Genomic DNA, 17,852 nt, shown 5'->3' with positions numbered 1-17,852 from the left:
TCTGTTTCTCAAAAATACATAAACATTAAAAAATTTTTTTCTATTAAATAAAATAAAAGTGACATTTTATCCCTTGCTTATATCTTCAGGACTAATCCTTCAAGCTCCAAACTTCTGTTTACTAGGATATGTATTAGGTTCCTCAAACTTAAAATGACAAAAACAGAACTTTTGATTTTGCCTTCCAAAATAGTTCTTGTCCTTCTAATCTCAGACTCTGCTCTGACCTTTTACGTTCAGTCCAACAGTAAATGTCAGCTGTACCTTCAAAATATGTATGGTCATGACCTGCTATAGTTACCTTGCTGAGCTTTTTGCTTTCATTCTGGAACCCCAGAAATCAGTTCTCCGCAGACAACTAGATTCAGCTTATAAAACAAACAATAGGAAAAAAAGTTCCCAGGCTTCAAATTCTTCAGTGTCTTCTCACTGTATAAAACCTGTATCTTCTTGTCTTCATCTCCTGATTCTCATCCCAGTCTTTATACTCCAGCCATGCATTGTTCTTTACGTACTAAAACACACCAAGTATATTCCTACCTTAAGGCCTGTCATCTGCTATTCCTTCTGTCTGGAATGATCTGTGCCAGATGTCCAGTCCTTTGTTGTGATTCAGGCCTAAGCTAAAAAGTCACTCCTTCTGAGAGGTTTCTTTCTGAGCACACAATCTATGTTAGTTCCTCCCTATTTTATTTCCTTTTTAGCATTCATCACTAAGATTATCTTATTTCTGTACATGCTTTTTGCCTGTCTTCCCACACTAAGAGCAAATGTTGTCCCACCACCCGTATATCTGTGAAGCTTCTTTAGTGCCTGGCCTATAGTTCACGTTGTCATGGACATAATAATGACTCCTAGCATAGAAAGTCACAGGCTCCAGTAAAAGTTCTGAAAGTGTGAAAAAACATAACACTTTATATAAATGACTAATGTAGATTGTAATTAGCAAGACTTGAATTATAAAAGTCCTTACTTTTGGACTTACAAAAGGATTGGAAAACAGATAATATTTGAATTTATAGTTCACTTTCTTCCTTTTATTAATAAAGACTCCTATTTCTGGATATCTTAGAGTGAATAGAAGTTGCATCTAGAAGCTGAAACTGGCAGGGTTGATTGACACTTGATAACAAAAGACAAACTTGGTAACAATGACAGAGTTAGCAAAGTATAACAGCCAGTGGGCGTCAAGAATAGCATTTCCAGGGGCGCCTGGGTGGCGCAGTCGGTTAAGCGTCCGATTTCAGCCAGGTCACGATCTCGCGGTCTGTGAGTTCGAGCCCCGCGTCGGGCTCTGGGCTGATGGCTCAGAGCCTGGAGCCTGTTTCCGATTCTGTGTCTCCCTCTCTCTCTGCCCCTCCCCCATTCATGCTCTGTCTCTCTCTGTCCCCAAAATAAATAAACGTTGAAAAAAAATTAAAAAAAAAAAAAAAAAAAAGAATAGCATTTCCAGTGATTTGTAATATTAATAGTATATAAATGTCAAAACCCAATCTATAACTAAGAAACCATTAAACAATTTGAAACTGCTTGTTGAGTCATAATGATGAACATAAAATAATTCCTTGGAAAAGTTTATATAATGGTAAATCCATCAAGGAAGTCCACTTTAGAGTATGTGAGTGGCTAGAAGTATTGCATAAGCATGTAAAGAACTCGAAACATTCAATATAAGCAGACTTCTGTAGGCTTTTGAAAAATGAGATTTACTTAAATATTTTCACTCAAAACAGGTTAATATTTTTCATTGTGGATGTGTCATAGCAGAAATACGTGACTACAGGCAGTCCAGTAATATGAAATCTCCTGGTTACCAAAGTAGGCATATTCTCTTACGTCCAACAATGCAGGTAAGGAATGTTTAACTATTTTAGGAGTGCCTGGCTGACTCAGTCAGTGGAATGTGTGAGACTTGATCTTGGGGTTCCAAATGTGAGCCCCCATGTTGGATATAGAAATTAGTTAAAAATAAAATCTTTGGGGGCACCTGGGTGGCTCAGTCGGTTAAGTGGCCGACTTCAGCTCGGGTCATGATCTCGCGGTCCGTGAGTTCGAGCCCCGCGTCACGCTCTGTGCTGACAGCTCAGAGCCTGGAGCCTGTTTCAGATTCTGTGTCTCCCTCTCTCTGACCATCCCCCGTTCATGCTCTGTCTCTCTCTCTCTCAAAAATAAATAAATGTTAAAAAAATAAATAAATAAAAATAAAATCTTTGAAGTGCACCTGGGTGGCTTGGTCAGTTGAGCGTCCAACTTTGGCTCAGGTCCCCAGTCTCTGCAGTTGTGAGTTCGAGCCCCACATTGGACTCACTGGTATCAGCACAGGACCTGCTTTGGATCCTCTGTTCCCCAGTTCGTCTGCCCCTCCCTCACTCGCACTCTCTTAAAAATAAAACATTTAAAAAAATGTTTTTAATAAAATAAAATCTTTAAAAAGAAAAATGTATTTTCGATTTTATTTGGAGTTTTATTAAGTATCTTCATATGTTTGTACATTAATGTGTTTTTTAAAACTTTTATTTCCTTTAGACTTTAATCTGTGATGTGCATTCAATAACAAGTGATAACCATAAATGGACCCAGGTTAGTTGTTTTTTAATTCCAAACAGGGAAAATACAGGATGGAATAATACTTAATAAGAAGTAAAGCGAAAGATATTTTATTTGTAATTTTATTCATGAGTAAATTTTTGGATTCTTTAATGAGCTTTAGAAATCAGGGGTCTGTTGGGGTGCCTGGGTGGCTCAGCTGGTTAAGCATCTGACTCTTGGCTTTGGCTCAAGTCATGATCCCACACTATGTGGGTTTAAGCCCTATATCTGGCTCTGTGCTGACAGCATGAAGCCTGCTTGGGATTCTGTCTCCCTCTCTCTCTCTGCCCCTCCCCTGCTTGCTCTCTTATCTTTCAAAAAAATAAACTAAAAAAAAAAAAAAAGAAATCAAGGGTCTCATCATCCATGCAGTAATCCTTCAAAGAACTAAGCAGTTCAATCCCATTTGCTTTAGGACCATGATGAAATAGGGTCAGGCTGACCTGAGCTGCCCAATATGTGAAATTCAGTTTTTTATGCCCTCTCAAACAGAAGAAAAAAAATTATTTTATACCATGGATACAAGTGGATTCTGATTTTCCATAATCTAGGATTCTAAAGCGAGCTTACCCTGTCTTTGCCATTCGTACCAGTTGCAGCACTGGGGGAACTCTGTTAACCTTGAGAATAGCCAGTAACTCTCCAGTGCTCACTCAGTATATATGAGGTGCTAACTCACAATAGTGTTCGATTATTTCTTTGCTGCTATAGAGAGGAATAGTTACTAAACCAAAGAAAATAATCAGTAATGAAAATTATCTGCAAAATACGGTTATGAGTTGTCAGTAACTGTCAAGTGTGTTTTAATTTGGGCTATAATCTTTACAGGGTTAAAAGCTATTGAAAGAATACTCAAAACAATTAAAATCATTGGCCACCATCAGATGTTGCTAGGGTATCAGTTTCTTTTTTTTTTTTTTTTAACGTTTTGTTTATTTTTGAGACAGGGAGAGACAGAGCATGAACAGGGGAGGGTCAGAGAGAGGGAGACACAGAATCTGAAACAGGCTCCAGGCTCTGAGCTGTCAGCACAGAGCCCGACGCGGGGCTCGAACTCACGGACCGCAAGATCATGACCTAAGCCAAAGTCGGCCACTTAACCGACTGAGCCACCCAGGTGCCCCAAGGGTATCAGTTTCTTATTCTGAAGATGAATAAAGGGAAAGTCTGTAGCATTTTACTCTGCTTTTCTTGTATGAACTGTATGTTAGGTGGCCAAAGAATAACTAAGGTTAGAAAGTTCTTTAGGAAAATTAGATCTTAAAAGTTTTCATAAGAAAAAAAAAATTTGTAGCTGTGGGTAATGAAACCTGTTAACTAGACTTAGGGTGGTGATCATTTTTCAGTGTACAGGAGTATCAAATTACTTGTGCTCCTGGAAATATGTTCTATGTCCGTTACACCTCAACAGAAAAGAGAGAGAACAGACAGAATTATCCTGGTAAAGAGTAAATGTTAGTAGGGGAGATCGCCTATAGGTAGATGCATAGTTCCTGTCTTGGAAAAATAACCACCTGCCTCTCTGCGCAAAAGTTTATTTTCTTAATTTGCTTTCTTATAAACATGAGTTTAAACTTTTGAGAATATAATACATTCAAATATGCTTCAATAATGATCTATATAAGTGGGTTCCAGTAAGAATCAGGAAGTATAGAAGATAATTTAGCATTAACATTTCTGAATTAACATTTCTGATATTGGTGAAAAATTTAATTTTTTTGCATGAGGTGCATATAAATGGTGCTTTTGTAATTAAGGATTCCAAATAGAAATTTCCATTTGTGATTTCACATATTATAGATATTATTGATATCTCAACTATTACATGTTGGCGTAGGCTCCATAGCATTCCTGCTTAATGGGTAATCTTACCACGATTGAAAGGTTGATACTCCCAACTACGTAGCACATATACAGCCTCAATAGAGAAAGGAAAAAGAGAATTCCTGCTAATAGATACAGAAGAAATAAATGATGGACTTTTTAAAATATCAATTTGGAAGTCTTAATCTAGACAGGTGTAACTCTTAGGTATAAAAGCCATTAGATTATAGGTTCATGGGAAATTTTATAATGCAGAGACCTGACTGACCCCATTGGTGTAAAAATGGGACAGTCATTGTGTTTCTCCTGGTGTGATGCAAGAGAAAGTATATAACAATACCAATAAAGAATTCTTGTCTAAAAAAATAGAACCAGAATTAAATTCAGCTTCTAGATCTAACAGTGTATCGAATTGGGGAAATAAGAGAAACTTAAGTGACACAGTGTGGAGATAGTCAGCCAGGAAGTAATTGGGTCAAATCCAACAAATCAATTACATGAGAAAAGGGAAAAACGTGGGAGAAGTGATCATTACAGAATAAAGTAAGATGTTTAAAAGATAAAAACCCAATACAAAGTGTAGAGTTTGAGTTCAAATTCAAACAAACCAACTAAAAATACACTCTTGAGGTAATGGGACATTTAAATCCAGACTGGATGTTAGAGGTCCATATCAGTTAGCAATGCATGCTGAAGTATTTTGAGATGAAACAATACAACATCAAAGATGTATTTTAAATTACTCCAGCAAAAGAAAAGCATAAGAAGTTAAGGGGCGGTTGTTAAATGAAATTGAGTGTTGGTACATGGATGTCACTACACTTCTCCTTTTGTGTACATTTGAAAATATCCATAATAAGTTGAACTGTTGAAAGAAGCAGTGTTTCTTTCTTTGCAAAAATCCTTATTCAGCAGTAATATTAATTGACTCATTTGACTGTAAAATACTTAGTTGTTGCTGTTAAAACATTTCACTGATTAAGTCAAAAAAAAGAAAAAAACAGTAAATAAAACCTGTAGAGCACCTGTATACATTTTGGAATTGGGAATATAGAATTTACACAGTATTAGTGTAATCATTTTTATTCTTGTAATGAAGTTAAGCTGAGTATTGAATAGGATGGTTATTAAAAATTCTATGATTCATCGTGATCTTGTAAGCTTTGTGGGAGCAGATGATTTTATCTGTTCGCTACTTAATCCTCAACTCTTAGAACAGAGGCTAACACATAGTAGGTGCTCAGTAAATATTGAATCAGTGAATAGGCATTCTTACAACTTGACCATTTTGTAAACTACAAATTACTGAATTTCCATTAATAATTTCATTATGCTGTCAAGTTTCTGAAGTCTGCAAAGTTGTGACGTGAAATACTGTGTTTTATGGTAGTACATAGAGTTCCAAGGAATATTTCTAGATTAAGAAATATGTATGATTTGAAAAACTTAAATCTGGTACTGACATATGTTATACATTTTAGGAAGATAAACTCTTGCTTGAGAGCCAACTGATCCTAGCTACAGCTGAACCACTGTGTCTTGATCCTTCTATAGCAGTAACCTGTACTGCAAATAGACTGCTTTATAACAAGCAAAAGATGAACACGCGCCCCATGAAACGGTAATTGCCTTTGTAGATGGGTAAACCAAAAGATGCTTCTAGACAAATAGCTTTAAATTTTGCTATTTATGGGGGCACCTGGGTGGCTCAGTCAATTAAGTGTCCAACTTCGATTCAGGTCATAATCTCGTGGCTCGTGGGTTCGAGCCCTGTGTTGGGCTCTGTGCTGACAGCTCACAGCCTAAGCCTGCTTCGGATTCTGTGTGTGTCTCTGTCTCTGCTCCTCCCCCATTCACACCCTGTCTCTCTCTCTCTCTCTCCTTCAAAAATAAACAAACATTAAAATAAATACATTAATTAAAAAAATAAAATTTGCTGTTTATGGTATCTTTTCTCTCTAAAGTATATATATAAGTACTGTGACTTTTTTTTAAATAGGATTTTTATGGCTTTAAGTTACATTTTTTGTGCATTACTGTTTTTAATACTGTCTGCTTTATATGGGAGTGATGCATTCTCTTCATTTTGTGAAAGGACACACTTCCTGTAAGTTTAGAGTCTTTACCAAAAACAGGCTGAGAAGACACAAGTATAAACAGAATGATTTCTTTTTTTTTTTTTTTTCAACATTTATTTATTTCTGGGACAGAGAGAGAGCATGAACGGGGGAGGGGCAGAGAGAGAGGGAGACACAGAATCGGAAACAGGCTCCAGGCTCTGAGCCATCAGCCCAGAGCCTGACGCGGGGCTCGAACTCACGGACCGCGAGATCGTGACCTGGCTGAAGTCGGACGCTTAACCGACTGTGCCACCCAGGCGCCCCCAGAATGATTTCTTTATTACTAATTACTAGTAACCTGTTTGTTTTGTTAATATTGCTTTTAAAGAAACAATTCATAATTTATTTTTGATATCTGATAAAATACCAGTTTGTGATTAAATACCTTTTTATAACGTGGTAATTTGTTCCTTACATGTTTTAGCTATCTTTTCTACTTAATAAAAGAATGCATACTAACTTGGATCACAGTTATAATTGGTTCATCATTAGGTACTCTTAACAATTGTTTGAGTTGCCCATTTTGGGTCATCTTAAGAGTTCAAAAACATACCCATTTTCTAAACTCCTTAGTTTACTACGTAAACAATATATGCTAAGGAAAAGGTACAGTTTCAGAAATAGTAAAATAAGTCTATATAAGATCTGTCAGCAGTTCTCTAAAGTCTCCTTGTATCTTCACATCTCCATGCCCCACTGCCAAATTTTAAAGTCGGCATTATCTTGACTTCGTAGTAAATTTCTATTTGATCTTCCTGCTACCACCTTTGCTCCCTTTTGGTCCGTTTGCCACATAAGCAAATTGGAATAATCTTTTAAAAACTTCAAAGCAGATTATGCCACCACTTGCTTAAATTTCCATAAAAGCGTCCGATTGTACTTCACATTAAATCTAAACACATTACCATTGATCTGCAAGACCCCTGCTTCACTCTCTGACCTCATCTATTATGTGTACCCTCATGCTCTAATCATACCTATTTCTGTTTTTAAAACAAAGTAAGTTTTTAATTTTTTTTTTTTAATTTTTCTCTCTGTTTCAAATACTCATTCCCTGATCTTACTGTATCTGGTTCTTTCTTGCCATTTATGTCTCAGCTCACACATCATTTCTTCAAAGAGTCTAGTCCTTCCTTTCTCTTACCTGCTGCTGCGCTATCACTGACTCACTGCAGTATCCCGTCTTCTTTTTTTTCTTTTTTTTTTTCCCCCTCCTGACCAATGCTCTCTGAAATTATCTGTTTAATTGTGAATGTCTTTTTCCTCTGGACTATCAGCTCCATGGTAGCAGGAATTTTGTCTTGTTCATTTTTATTTTGCCAGTGCCTGGGACTGTTTGATAAGTGATAGTGATGATTTAATTATATTTTAATGCTTACTGATTTAAACCCAGATTTATTCTGAGTTTCTTTTATTTTCAACTCTTTATATTTCAGGTGTTTCAAGAGGTATTCCAGGTCGTCTCTGAATCGGCAGCAGGATCTCTCTCATTGTCCACCTCCGCCTCAGCTAAAATTACTTGATTTCTTACAAAAAAGGAAGGAAAGAAAAGCAGGTCAACATTATGACCTCAAGATTTCTAAAGCAGGAAATGTAAGTGTGTTTTTTAAATGAAGCTTAATATTTCAAAAACCTTGCTCATTTTGAATTTTTCAGCATTTTAATACTGTTTTTAATTTTTCAGTGTGTAGATATGTGGAAACGGAGTCCCTGTAATTTGGCCATACCTTCCGAAGTGGATGTAAGTCAGTTCATGAATTGCATTTATTTTCATACAAGATTCTTAAGTTTAATAGCAACTGATACTTTGGAAAAACAAAGACTCTTACTTGTTTTAAAAACAAAATAATGATTTTTTTAACCAATTGCTCGTTTTTAGAATATTTTAGAATATTTCACGTTAACGTGTAAGAATGTAGCCCCTTAATACGTTCTGTGTATTGCTGTAGAAGGCCTGTGTTTAGGAATAACAACCAAAGAATTTTGAACCATGGGAAAAGCGCAATAATATGCATTTAATATGTCCTTTTTCATAATACTTCATTATAATTTCCTGATAATGCTCCTTTTCTCAAATTGGTTAAATTTAAAAATTAATATTGGAGAAGTGGTCAAATTAGGAACTTTGGATGGTGTTCTCTACTGATCCATAATAACCATGAACTATTAATGGTAAAAAACATGAAAAAGATCTTTGATGACTGGTCTCATATTTTTCACTTTCCTCTTTCTCCTGTGTTACTTTTTGTTATTCACTCAATTTTACAATTGGTTAGTTATTTTATTTTTTATTTTTATTTTTTTAATTGAATTGAATTTTATTTTTTAAACTTACATCCAAGTTAGCATATAGTGTAACAGTGATTTCAGGAGTAGATTCCTTAATGCCCCTTACCCATTTAGCCCATCCCCCCTCCCACAATCCCTCCAGTAATCCTGTGTTTGTTCTCTATATTTAAGAGTGTCTTATGTTTCATTCCTCTCCCTGTTTTTATATTTTGCTTCCTTTCCCTTGTGTTCATCTGTTCTGTGTCTTTAAAGTCCTCATATGAGTGAAGTCATATGATATTTGTCTTTTTCTAATATCGCTTAGCATAATACCCTCTAGTTCCGTCCACATAGTTGCAAATGGCAAGATTTCATTTTTTTTTTTTTTGTTTGCTGAGTAATACTCCATTGTGTATATATACCACATTTTCTTTATTCAGTAATCCATCGATGGACATTTGGGCTCTTTCCATAGTTTGACTATTGTTGATAGTGCTGCTATACACATTGGGGTGCATGTGTCCCTTCAAAACAGCATACCTGTATCCCTTGGATAAATACCTAGTAGTGCAATTGCTGGATTGTAGGGTAGTTCTATTTTTAATTTTTTGAGGAACCTCTATACTGTTTTCCAGAGTGGCTGCACCAGCTAGCATTCCCACCAACAATGCAAAAGAGATTCTCTTCACATCCTCGCCAATGTCTGTTGTTGTCTGAGTTGTTAATGTTAGCCATTCTGACAGGTGTGAGGTGGTATCTCATTGTGGTTTTGATTTATATTTCCCTGATGATGAGTGATGTTGAGCATTTTTTCATGTGTCAGTTGGCCATCTGGATGTCTTTTTTGGAGAACTGTCTGTTCATGTCTTTTGCCCATTTCTTCACTGGATTATTTGTTTTTTTGGGGTTGAGTTTCATAAGTTCTTTATAGATTTTGGGTGCTAACCCTTTATCTGATATGTCATTTGCAAATATCTTCTCTCATTCCATCGGTTGCCTTTTAATTTTGCTGATTGTTTCCTTCGCTGTGCAGAAGCTTTTTATTTTGATGAGGTCCCAGTAGTTCACTTTTGTTTTTGTTTCCCTTGCCTCCGGAGACGTGTTGAGTAAGAAGTTGCTGTGGCCACGATGAAAGAGGTTTTTGCCTGCTTTCTCCTCAAGAATTCTGATGGCTTCTTGTCTTACATTTAGGTTTTTCATCCATTTTGAGTTTATTTTTGTGTACGGTGTAAGAAAGTGGTCCAGGTTCATTCTTCTGCATGTTGCTGTCCAGTTTTCCCAGCACCACTTGCTGAAGAGACTGTCTCTATTCCATTGGATATTCTTTCCTGCTTTGTCAAGGATTAGTTGGCCATGTGTTTGTGGGTCCATATCTGGGTTCTCTATTCTGTTCCATTGATCTGAATGTCTATTCTTGGGTCAGTACCATACTCTCTTGATGATTACAGCTTCGTAATACAGTTTGAAGCCCAGGATTGTGATGCCTCCTGCTTTGGTTTGCTTTTTCAAGGTTGCTTTGGCTATTCAGGGTCTTTTCTGGTTCCACAATTGGTTAGTTATTTTAATAGGTGTTTATTTGTCTTCTGTATCCTTCATAGGCTGGCACATGTACTATTGTTATATTTTTTAGATTAGAAGAAAAATTTGTGAAAAACACAAAACCAAAGCCATCAGAATTGCACTATATACAACTTAAGGGAATAAGCCATGTTATTTTTCGATAACTTCTGTGTTTTCTGACGGAATGCTGCTTGAGAAGAGATGTTAGTGTAAATCCCAAAAGGTGGAATTTAGCTTTGAAGGGTAGATTGGATATCTAAAGCAGTGCTTCTCAAACTTTAATATACATGCTAGTCACCTGGCTTGCTTGTTAAAATGCAGATTTTAATTCAGCAGGTATGGGCTAGCACCTGAGATGCTGCAGTTTTGCCAGGCTCCCAAGTTGCTTGATAACTGGGGTCCACAGCCTACTTTGTGTAACAAAACCCTAATACAAAGTTTTTCAGTCAGAATCCATCAGAAGACTCATCTAGAATACCAGTGAAATATAGATTTCAGGCTCCACTTCAGACTTTCCAGTGGAGTCAGGTCTTCAGGGGAAGGACATGGAAATCTGAAATTTTACCAAGTTCCCAGGGGAGTCTGATTTACTCTTAAGATCATGGTTGCCAGTAAAATGAGTATATTTGATTCACACAGACTAGTAGGAGATAATACAGAATATATGGTCATTATCTGACTAGAAAATGGAAAAGGTTCACAAAAATCTTACCAACTTTAATACATAACTTCCCTAGTCTTCCTCCAGTGTTGTCCCCACTGTTACATGACAACTCCTGTTTCCTTCAAGTCCAGCAAAGGAAAAGATCCTGGTCCTGATCTCTCTGACATTCCAACTTTGCTAAAGGATGACTGTGATACCAATTTATGGAATAAAAAGAAGAGGCACTGTCCAAAAAAGCAGCTGTGTTTGTTACACCTATTTAATGACAAAAGAGATTCTGATTTTGTTTTGTTTCTAAAACCAGTTGGTCAAGCTTAACGAATCAGGAGAGTTTTGAACCAAGCATAAATAGTTGGTGATATTAGCAAGTCAGGAATTTTTGTGCTTGAAACTGTATTGTTGAGTTACTTAGGTTTTTCTCTTTTCGTCACAATACTGATTCCATTACATCTGCTGTCTATCGATTTGATTGTTTAGGTGGAGAAATACGCTAAAGTGGAAAAGTCCATCAAATCTGATGACTCACAACCAACAGTCTGGCCAGCCCATGTAAGTAATCACTACAGCAGTCTCCTTTCTAATAAAGCAGTTTCTAATCTGGGATCTGAATTTATTAAACATGAAGTGCGCAGGATTTTTTTTTTTAATTTAAAGGACGTATTGGGGGTTTAGTGAATTAAAGGAAAAAAACAGGTGTTTTGTTTTTCATAAAGTATGGTTTCCATTATAAAGAGCAATTTTAATGTAATACTGCATTTTTACTTCTCTTTTGGTTGCATAATGAAGTTTTATCTTTTTAGTATTTAGTATTTGCATTCGTATGTCCATATGAAATTCTGCCATATTTCACTTGGGCTTGGTTAACTATTTGGAACTCTTCATTCTTAAAGTGCTATGTAAAAAAGAGTCCTAGTCTTTATTCTCTCAGAAGTGTTAAACAGGTCTATAACCAAAATGCTGTGTCTTCTTATTGCCCAATACAAGTTAATATGTCATTTATTTTGTTAATTTTGATTATGTATTTACTGAAGAAGGTGCTTATCTGGGGTGTTCTGTCTTTTTCAGGATGTAAAAGATGATTATGTATTTGAATGTGAAGCTGGTAATCAGTATCAGAAAACAAAGCTGACCATTTTGCAGTCACTTGGTGATCCACTTTACTATGGCAAAATACAGCCATGTAAAGAAGATGAAGAAAATGACAGCCAGATGTCTCCATCCCAGTGAGTTCTGTTAAATACATGTAATTGACAAAATTAGGCATCAGAATTTACTCAGCAACTACTGATGAACCATTAATGAATAAAAGTTTCCCTTTGAGGATTCATTTGTTAGTTAAGTACTCCAGTTAGATTTGTGAGTGGACATAAGTAAACCTAAATTACAGTTACCATGTTGTCCAAGAGTTATTTAAAATAATAATGATATATTTTTAAAAATCTGTGGTATAAATATTTTCATACTTGCTTTGAACGGTATGCCATTGATACCCCTCTTACTCATTATGACTTCTTCCTGGGAGCATGAAGTTTTTCCAAGAAGTAGTTTGTTTAAGTAGGAAGCAAGTTCACTATAAATGATGAAGCTATTAAAGATACTTGGTATTGTGGTACTGCATGTAAGGACAAAGACTCTGCGCTTAATGTAGTTATTGGCTCTAGAAATCTCTATATTTATATTAATTTGATGTATATATCTAGTGTTTATGTGTCTATACATACATGTACATATATATATTTGATTTTCCAAAACTTACGGACTACATATATTTAGTACAAGCTAATAGTAGTTAGTTTTGTTTTTATTGTTAGTTTATTAGTTTTTCAATGAAGTTGATGCTGTTTTGAATAGAAGAAACTACAAAGAAGAGGAGCTCAACAGAAAAAAAAGCAGGGGCCAGGCCTATATTAAATTGTTTATAAAGTCTTTGCTTTTAACACAAGACACTAATTGAAACTATAACAGAAAGATGAATTATAAAGAACAACCTCACCAGTATCTAAATAAAAGTCAATGGTAAGAAATAGTTTGTTACGGAATCGTTAGGTAATTTTTCACATTAGCAGTTTCTTTTGTTGAATACTATGTAGAAAGGTCACATGTTTTGATTACCTGTATTTTAAAAAATCTTCCCCTTAAAGACATACATTGGTCATTTTAAATTATTAACTTTTCTCAAACACAAGAAAATAATAGATACTCTTTTTTTCAATTAAAAAAAAAATCAGTTCAAAACCCAACTGATTAAATCTAACAAGAATTGAATTTTTTGCCTTTATGTCAGGGAGTTGCTGCAAAAATGCTGCATGATTTATTACTTCCAGTCATTCCTCCATATTCATAAATTACTTGAGTTAATAACTATGAAATTAAAGTTTGAGCTGCATTAACCAAGTTTTTTCTTTTTTTTACATTTTATATTTCAGCTCCTCCACAGATGACCATTCAAATTGGTAATTAAAAAATAAACAAACTCACTACTTTAATCTGTTAAGAAATCATATAAATGTCAAATTTTTTAAAAGGATTTGGTAAAGACATTTTATTGAATTGGCAATAAACTACCTTCCTTGTCTAAAATCTCTTCTAAGATCTGCTCTGTAGACATTAATAATGACGAAAATCAAAGGTTAAAGTGAGAGGAAGGCCAAAGGCCTTGCACACAGCAGTCCAGTGAATTGTACTGTAGGGCAGACACTTGCAAGGATGTATAGTATTTGGTAACTTTCAGCCCAGATTTTGTTTTGACACATAAGTTTTGTGCAAAACTACGTCTCCCTTAAATTAAATCAACCAAATTATTCACAGGATTATTTTATAATGCATGCAAAACTTGGTCATTGCTTCATAAGTTTAAATGTATTTAAAAAATATATTTTTTTTTTGGAATATCTCAGTAGATTTGACTCCTTTTATAAAACTACAATCACTAAAATATGGAAGCCTTCAAAAGTAATCCCAGGGCTCTTTAACACTACTCTTAACCTAATACTTTTCTCTTTCTTAAACATTTCAGGTTTATTATTGGATCAAAGACTGATGCTGAGAGGTAAAAATATTTGATTTGTGTCTTTATCTCTAATCTGGATGGATATGAAAAACTTCATTTTTATAGGATAAGGGAGTACTCCGCTAGGAGTCACAACTTTTTTGTTATACCTTAGCTATTACTAGGATTTTTTTTATAGAATTAGGAAAAAAAGGATTTTGTTTAATTAATGTTTAAAAGAATAATGTTTAAAATATAGTTTATTTTAAATAAGTAAATACATATCTGTGGTAGCTAAGGAAGAGAATTCCTAAAATAGTACTTTAATCAGAATGTGGGTAAAAGGTAATGGGTAATTTCTTTGTCTGCTTATTGGTTAAGTAATCTGTGCAATATCTGTATTAAAAGGAAGATGTGTATGTTTATGTTTCAATTGTTAATTAGCAAAATGTTTTCAGCATTAGCTTGTCATTGAAAAGATTAAAAGAATATACTTCTGACATACAGTTAAATTGTCTAATTTGAGGTTTTTGTGTTAATTTTGATGGAAATTCTTTTATTAGTAGTTATTATTTATTGCCTATAAATTTATGTTTAAAACAGTTAACTAATCCTTACTTGTTTACTCCTGATATTCCAGGGTAGTCAATCAGTACCAGGAGTTGGTCCAGAATGAAGCCAAATGTCCAGTCAAAATGTCACACAGTTCCAGTGGCTCAGCCAGCTTAAGTCAGCTTTCTCCAGGGAAAGAAACAGAAGTGTGTTTGGTTACTTTTATGCACCTAATTTTTTGCACTGCTACTTTTTTGTGCCTAATCGTTAATCAAGGAATATAAGAAATGTTAAGGACTATTTTTTGAGGGATGGGGGTATTATTTACTATGTAACTTTATATAATGGAAATTTTCAAATATACACAAAAGTAGAGAGAAAAGTATAATGAACACCTGTGTATACTAATCACCCGGCCTCAACAATTATTATTTTCCTGAAAAAGATTTAAGAATGGAAGCTTTGCCTTCAGTATACCTTTCTGCCCTTCTCCCTCAAAGTCTTTGTCTCCACCTACTTAGAAATCTTTCCTTCATCCTGTATGTATACTGTAATTTATCTCATGGATAGCCTTATGCAAAATTATATTTTTTTGTAATGCTTATAATACCCAACCTATAACACTAAGCGTACTTTGCAGAGTTTTAAATTGTGTGTTCTCATCTAGAAGCTGTGGTGGGATTAGTTTATGAATTTCTGATTTGAACTTAATTTTAACAAGTATATTTAATGTCCCTGTTTCTCAGCAGCCCGAGACTGTGTCAGTTCAGTCTTCAGTTTTGGGGAAGGGAGTAAAACACCGACCTCCACCCATCAAACTCCCCTCAAGCTCAGGAAATAGTTCTTCAGGTATCACATTCTTTACTTTTCTCTCATCTTGAGTAAGAAACGTCATACAGTCATTATCTATTTTTTAAACTTTACTCATATTTTGACATAACGCACAGAATTTTGAATTATAAGTGTGGAAAATAACTTTTGTATTCTTCTAGGTAACTATTTTACACCGCAACAGGCCAGCAGCTTTCTTAAATCTCCAACTCCTCCTCCTGCTTCCAAGCCACCAAGTCTTTCTCGGAAGTCATCTGTCGATCTCAATCAAGTCAGCATGCTTTCTCCAGCTGCCTTGTCACCTGCCAGTTCATCACAAAGTGAGTTATAACTTAAATACTTCATTAGCTTTTTGCATTAGCGTTTCTTAAAAGTTATTTTTTTTTGACCAGTAAAATACTGAAATCTGAATGTACTATGTACCCAAAATGTATAAGTTTTTAGAAGCTTCAGGCAGATCTCTTGTTGATTGTATGTATTATGTGTTTATTGTAATTGTATTTGTTTTTCTGTATCTATGTATGCACTGTGTGTATACCTTACAGAGTTGCAACCTACACATCTCCTTAAAAAAAATCTGTTAAATGTGGCAATAAGATTCCAAAATATTTTTTATTCCAGTGTACCCTAGGATCATGTTACATTTTATGTAAACTATGTAGCTGATATGGAAAAAAAATGTCATAAGAGTTGTTGCTGCAGTCCTATCTTTGTATATGTAAAAAACCAACTAGTTCCAAGGTGGTGATAAAATAAACTGAAAACCGATTTTTCAAAAACACTCCTACACTCTTAAAAATTGTAATCAGTTACTAAAATGTGGTAATGATCATAAAGCATTATTCTGAAAATATTAAAATGTAATTTTTACTACTGAATACTTTTTTTTTTAACATCAAGAATTATGCAAGAATTCTAGCATTCAGTTGGGAGAATTTCTTCATATTAGAGATTTCTGAGATATTTAGGTACCAATTTGCAAAAAAGCATTCCAGTTTTTTAGATTTTTTTGTAGATAACTAAAGTGTGCTGAAAGTTTTAATACACTGCACAGTGATAGGGTAGTCTTCGCCTTAGATATAAACATCTTCATCTTGATAGCTCAAAAGGTGTAATTTTTCTGCCTTCTTGTTTTGCACAAAGAAAAATTTATAAATTTCCTGGAAGTCTTATTCACACTTCTTATGTTGTGGGTATGGATTATGTTAATCTACTGCACACAGTTGTTACTTTAAGTAAGGGTTGAGTGACAGCTTCTGGACATTCACATTTCTTTCCTTTCTTTCTGCAGGACATGAAAGCTAAAAAAGAAAACACCTCAAGAGCTTTTGGTTTTATTTTTTTGGTTTTTGTTTTTTGTTTTTGTTTTTTTTTAAAAAGTTGATAAACTGTGCATACTTCATTCACAACAGATTTTCTATACATTCTTACATTTAAACAGAAGTACACAGTTACTGTTAAAGATGCAGTATTATCTATCAAATATTTGCTTTTATAACTGTGTTTTGTAAATTTGTTTGTCAGGATAAACTTGATGTGTTAGGAATTAAACATGTATATTTAGGTGCCAAATATGATTGTTAACCATATGTAATTTATTAAATATGTTCAGAGTTTATCTCAGACTGTTACAGAAAATAAGCAATATTTTTAAAATGAAGTTCTAAATTAGTGAAATCGTAAATAACAAAAAATAATTTGAATTCCTCTTAAACTTTTTAGGCCAAAGGTAGCATGTAGGAAATTAACTTTCAAATGGGTATTGTGGTAGAATACAAATGTATATTTTTACTGTTACTGTAATAGCATCTTTGATGGAATTGCTAGGTGATATACTGCATCCTTAATTGTAATTGAGTGTAGCAACACTCATGTATCATGTGTAGAAATTAACACTTGCAGTTAACTGCTTAAAAAAAAACTGGAACAAATTGTCAGTGCTAAGTAAGATTCCATTAACCTTATTTTAAAAAAGGACTGGCCATTTATAACAAACTAGCAATTTTTATTTTTCTCAATGAGCAGGATCTGGAACTCCTAAGCCATCTACTCCTACACCAACCCCTTCATCGACCCCACACCCTCCTGATGCTCAGAGCTCAACTCCTATTACCCCTTCAGCCACCCCTACTCCCCAAGATTCAGGCTTCACCCCTCAGCCCACTTTGTTAACTCAGTTTGCTCAGCAGCAAAGGTCTCTGAGCCAGGCAATGCCTGTAACGACCATTCCTCTTTCCACCATGGTAACATCCATAACTACAGGAACCACGGCCACCCAGGTCATGGCAAACTCTGCTGGACTTAACTTCATCAATGTAGTGGGCTCTGTTTGGTAAGTTTGCACTGATGCTCTGAATTTTCTTTTTAAAGATACTGTCACTGATCCAAATAAATTCTTGTGAAATTAATAACAAATTGCATATATCTGTAACTGAAAAACAGTTTCGATTTGAGT

At 34.8% G+C, this 17,852-nt stretch overlaps 1 protein-coding gene across 50 annotated transcripts in view; it reads left to right on the top strand.

Moving 5' to 3' along the window:
- The window catches only part of SUPT20H (SPT20 homolog, SAGA complex component), a 44,025-nt gene that overhangs the window by 12,679 nt on the left and 13,494 nt on the right, over nt 1-17,852 (top strand). For 13 of the 50 annotated variants that reach the window (XM_043577530.1, XM_043577447.1, XM_043577506.1 and 10 more), the window contains exons 8-20: nt 1,734-1,850; nt 2,527-2,580; nt 5,895-6,034; nt 7,970-8,126; nt 8,218-8,274; nt 11,503-11,574; nt 12,091-12,248; nt 13,452-13,478; nt 14,042-14,074; nt 14,655-14,772; nt 15,313-15,415; nt 15,559-15,717; nt 17,660-17,729. In XM_043577530.1, the coding sequence (XP_043433465.1) occupies nt 1,734-1,850; nt 2,527-2,580; nt 5,895-6,034; nt 7,970-8,126; nt 8,218-8,274; nt 11,503-11,574; nt 12,091-12,248; nt 13,452-13,478; nt 14,042-14,074; nt 14,655-14,772; nt 15,313-15,415; nt 15,559-15,717; nt 17,660-17,729 (1,265 nt within the window). Of the gene's footprint in view, nt 1-1,733; nt 1,851-2,526; nt 2,581-5,894; nt 6,035-7,969; nt 8,127-8,217; nt 8,275-11,502; nt 11,575-12,090; nt 12,249-13,451; nt 13,479-14,041; nt 14,075-14,654; nt 14,773-15,312; nt 15,416-15,558; nt 15,718-17,422; nt 17,730-17,852 lie in introns of all 50 variants that reach the window. The other 37 variants (XM_043577353.1, XM_043577189.1, XM_043577197.1 and 34 more) reach the window with 8 other exon arrangements.

Source organism: Prionailurus bengalensis, chromosome A1 (assembly GCF_016509475.1).
Source record: "Prionailurus bengalensis isolate Pbe53 chromosome A1, Fcat_Pben_1.1_paternal_pri, whole genome shotgun sequence".
Lineage (NCBI taxonomy): Eukaryota > Metazoa > Chordata > Mammalia > Carnivora > Felidae > Prionailurus > Prionailurus bengalensis.
Note: the sequence above shows the minus strand (reverse complement) of the source record. Positions and strands in the feature narration are given on the sequence as shown.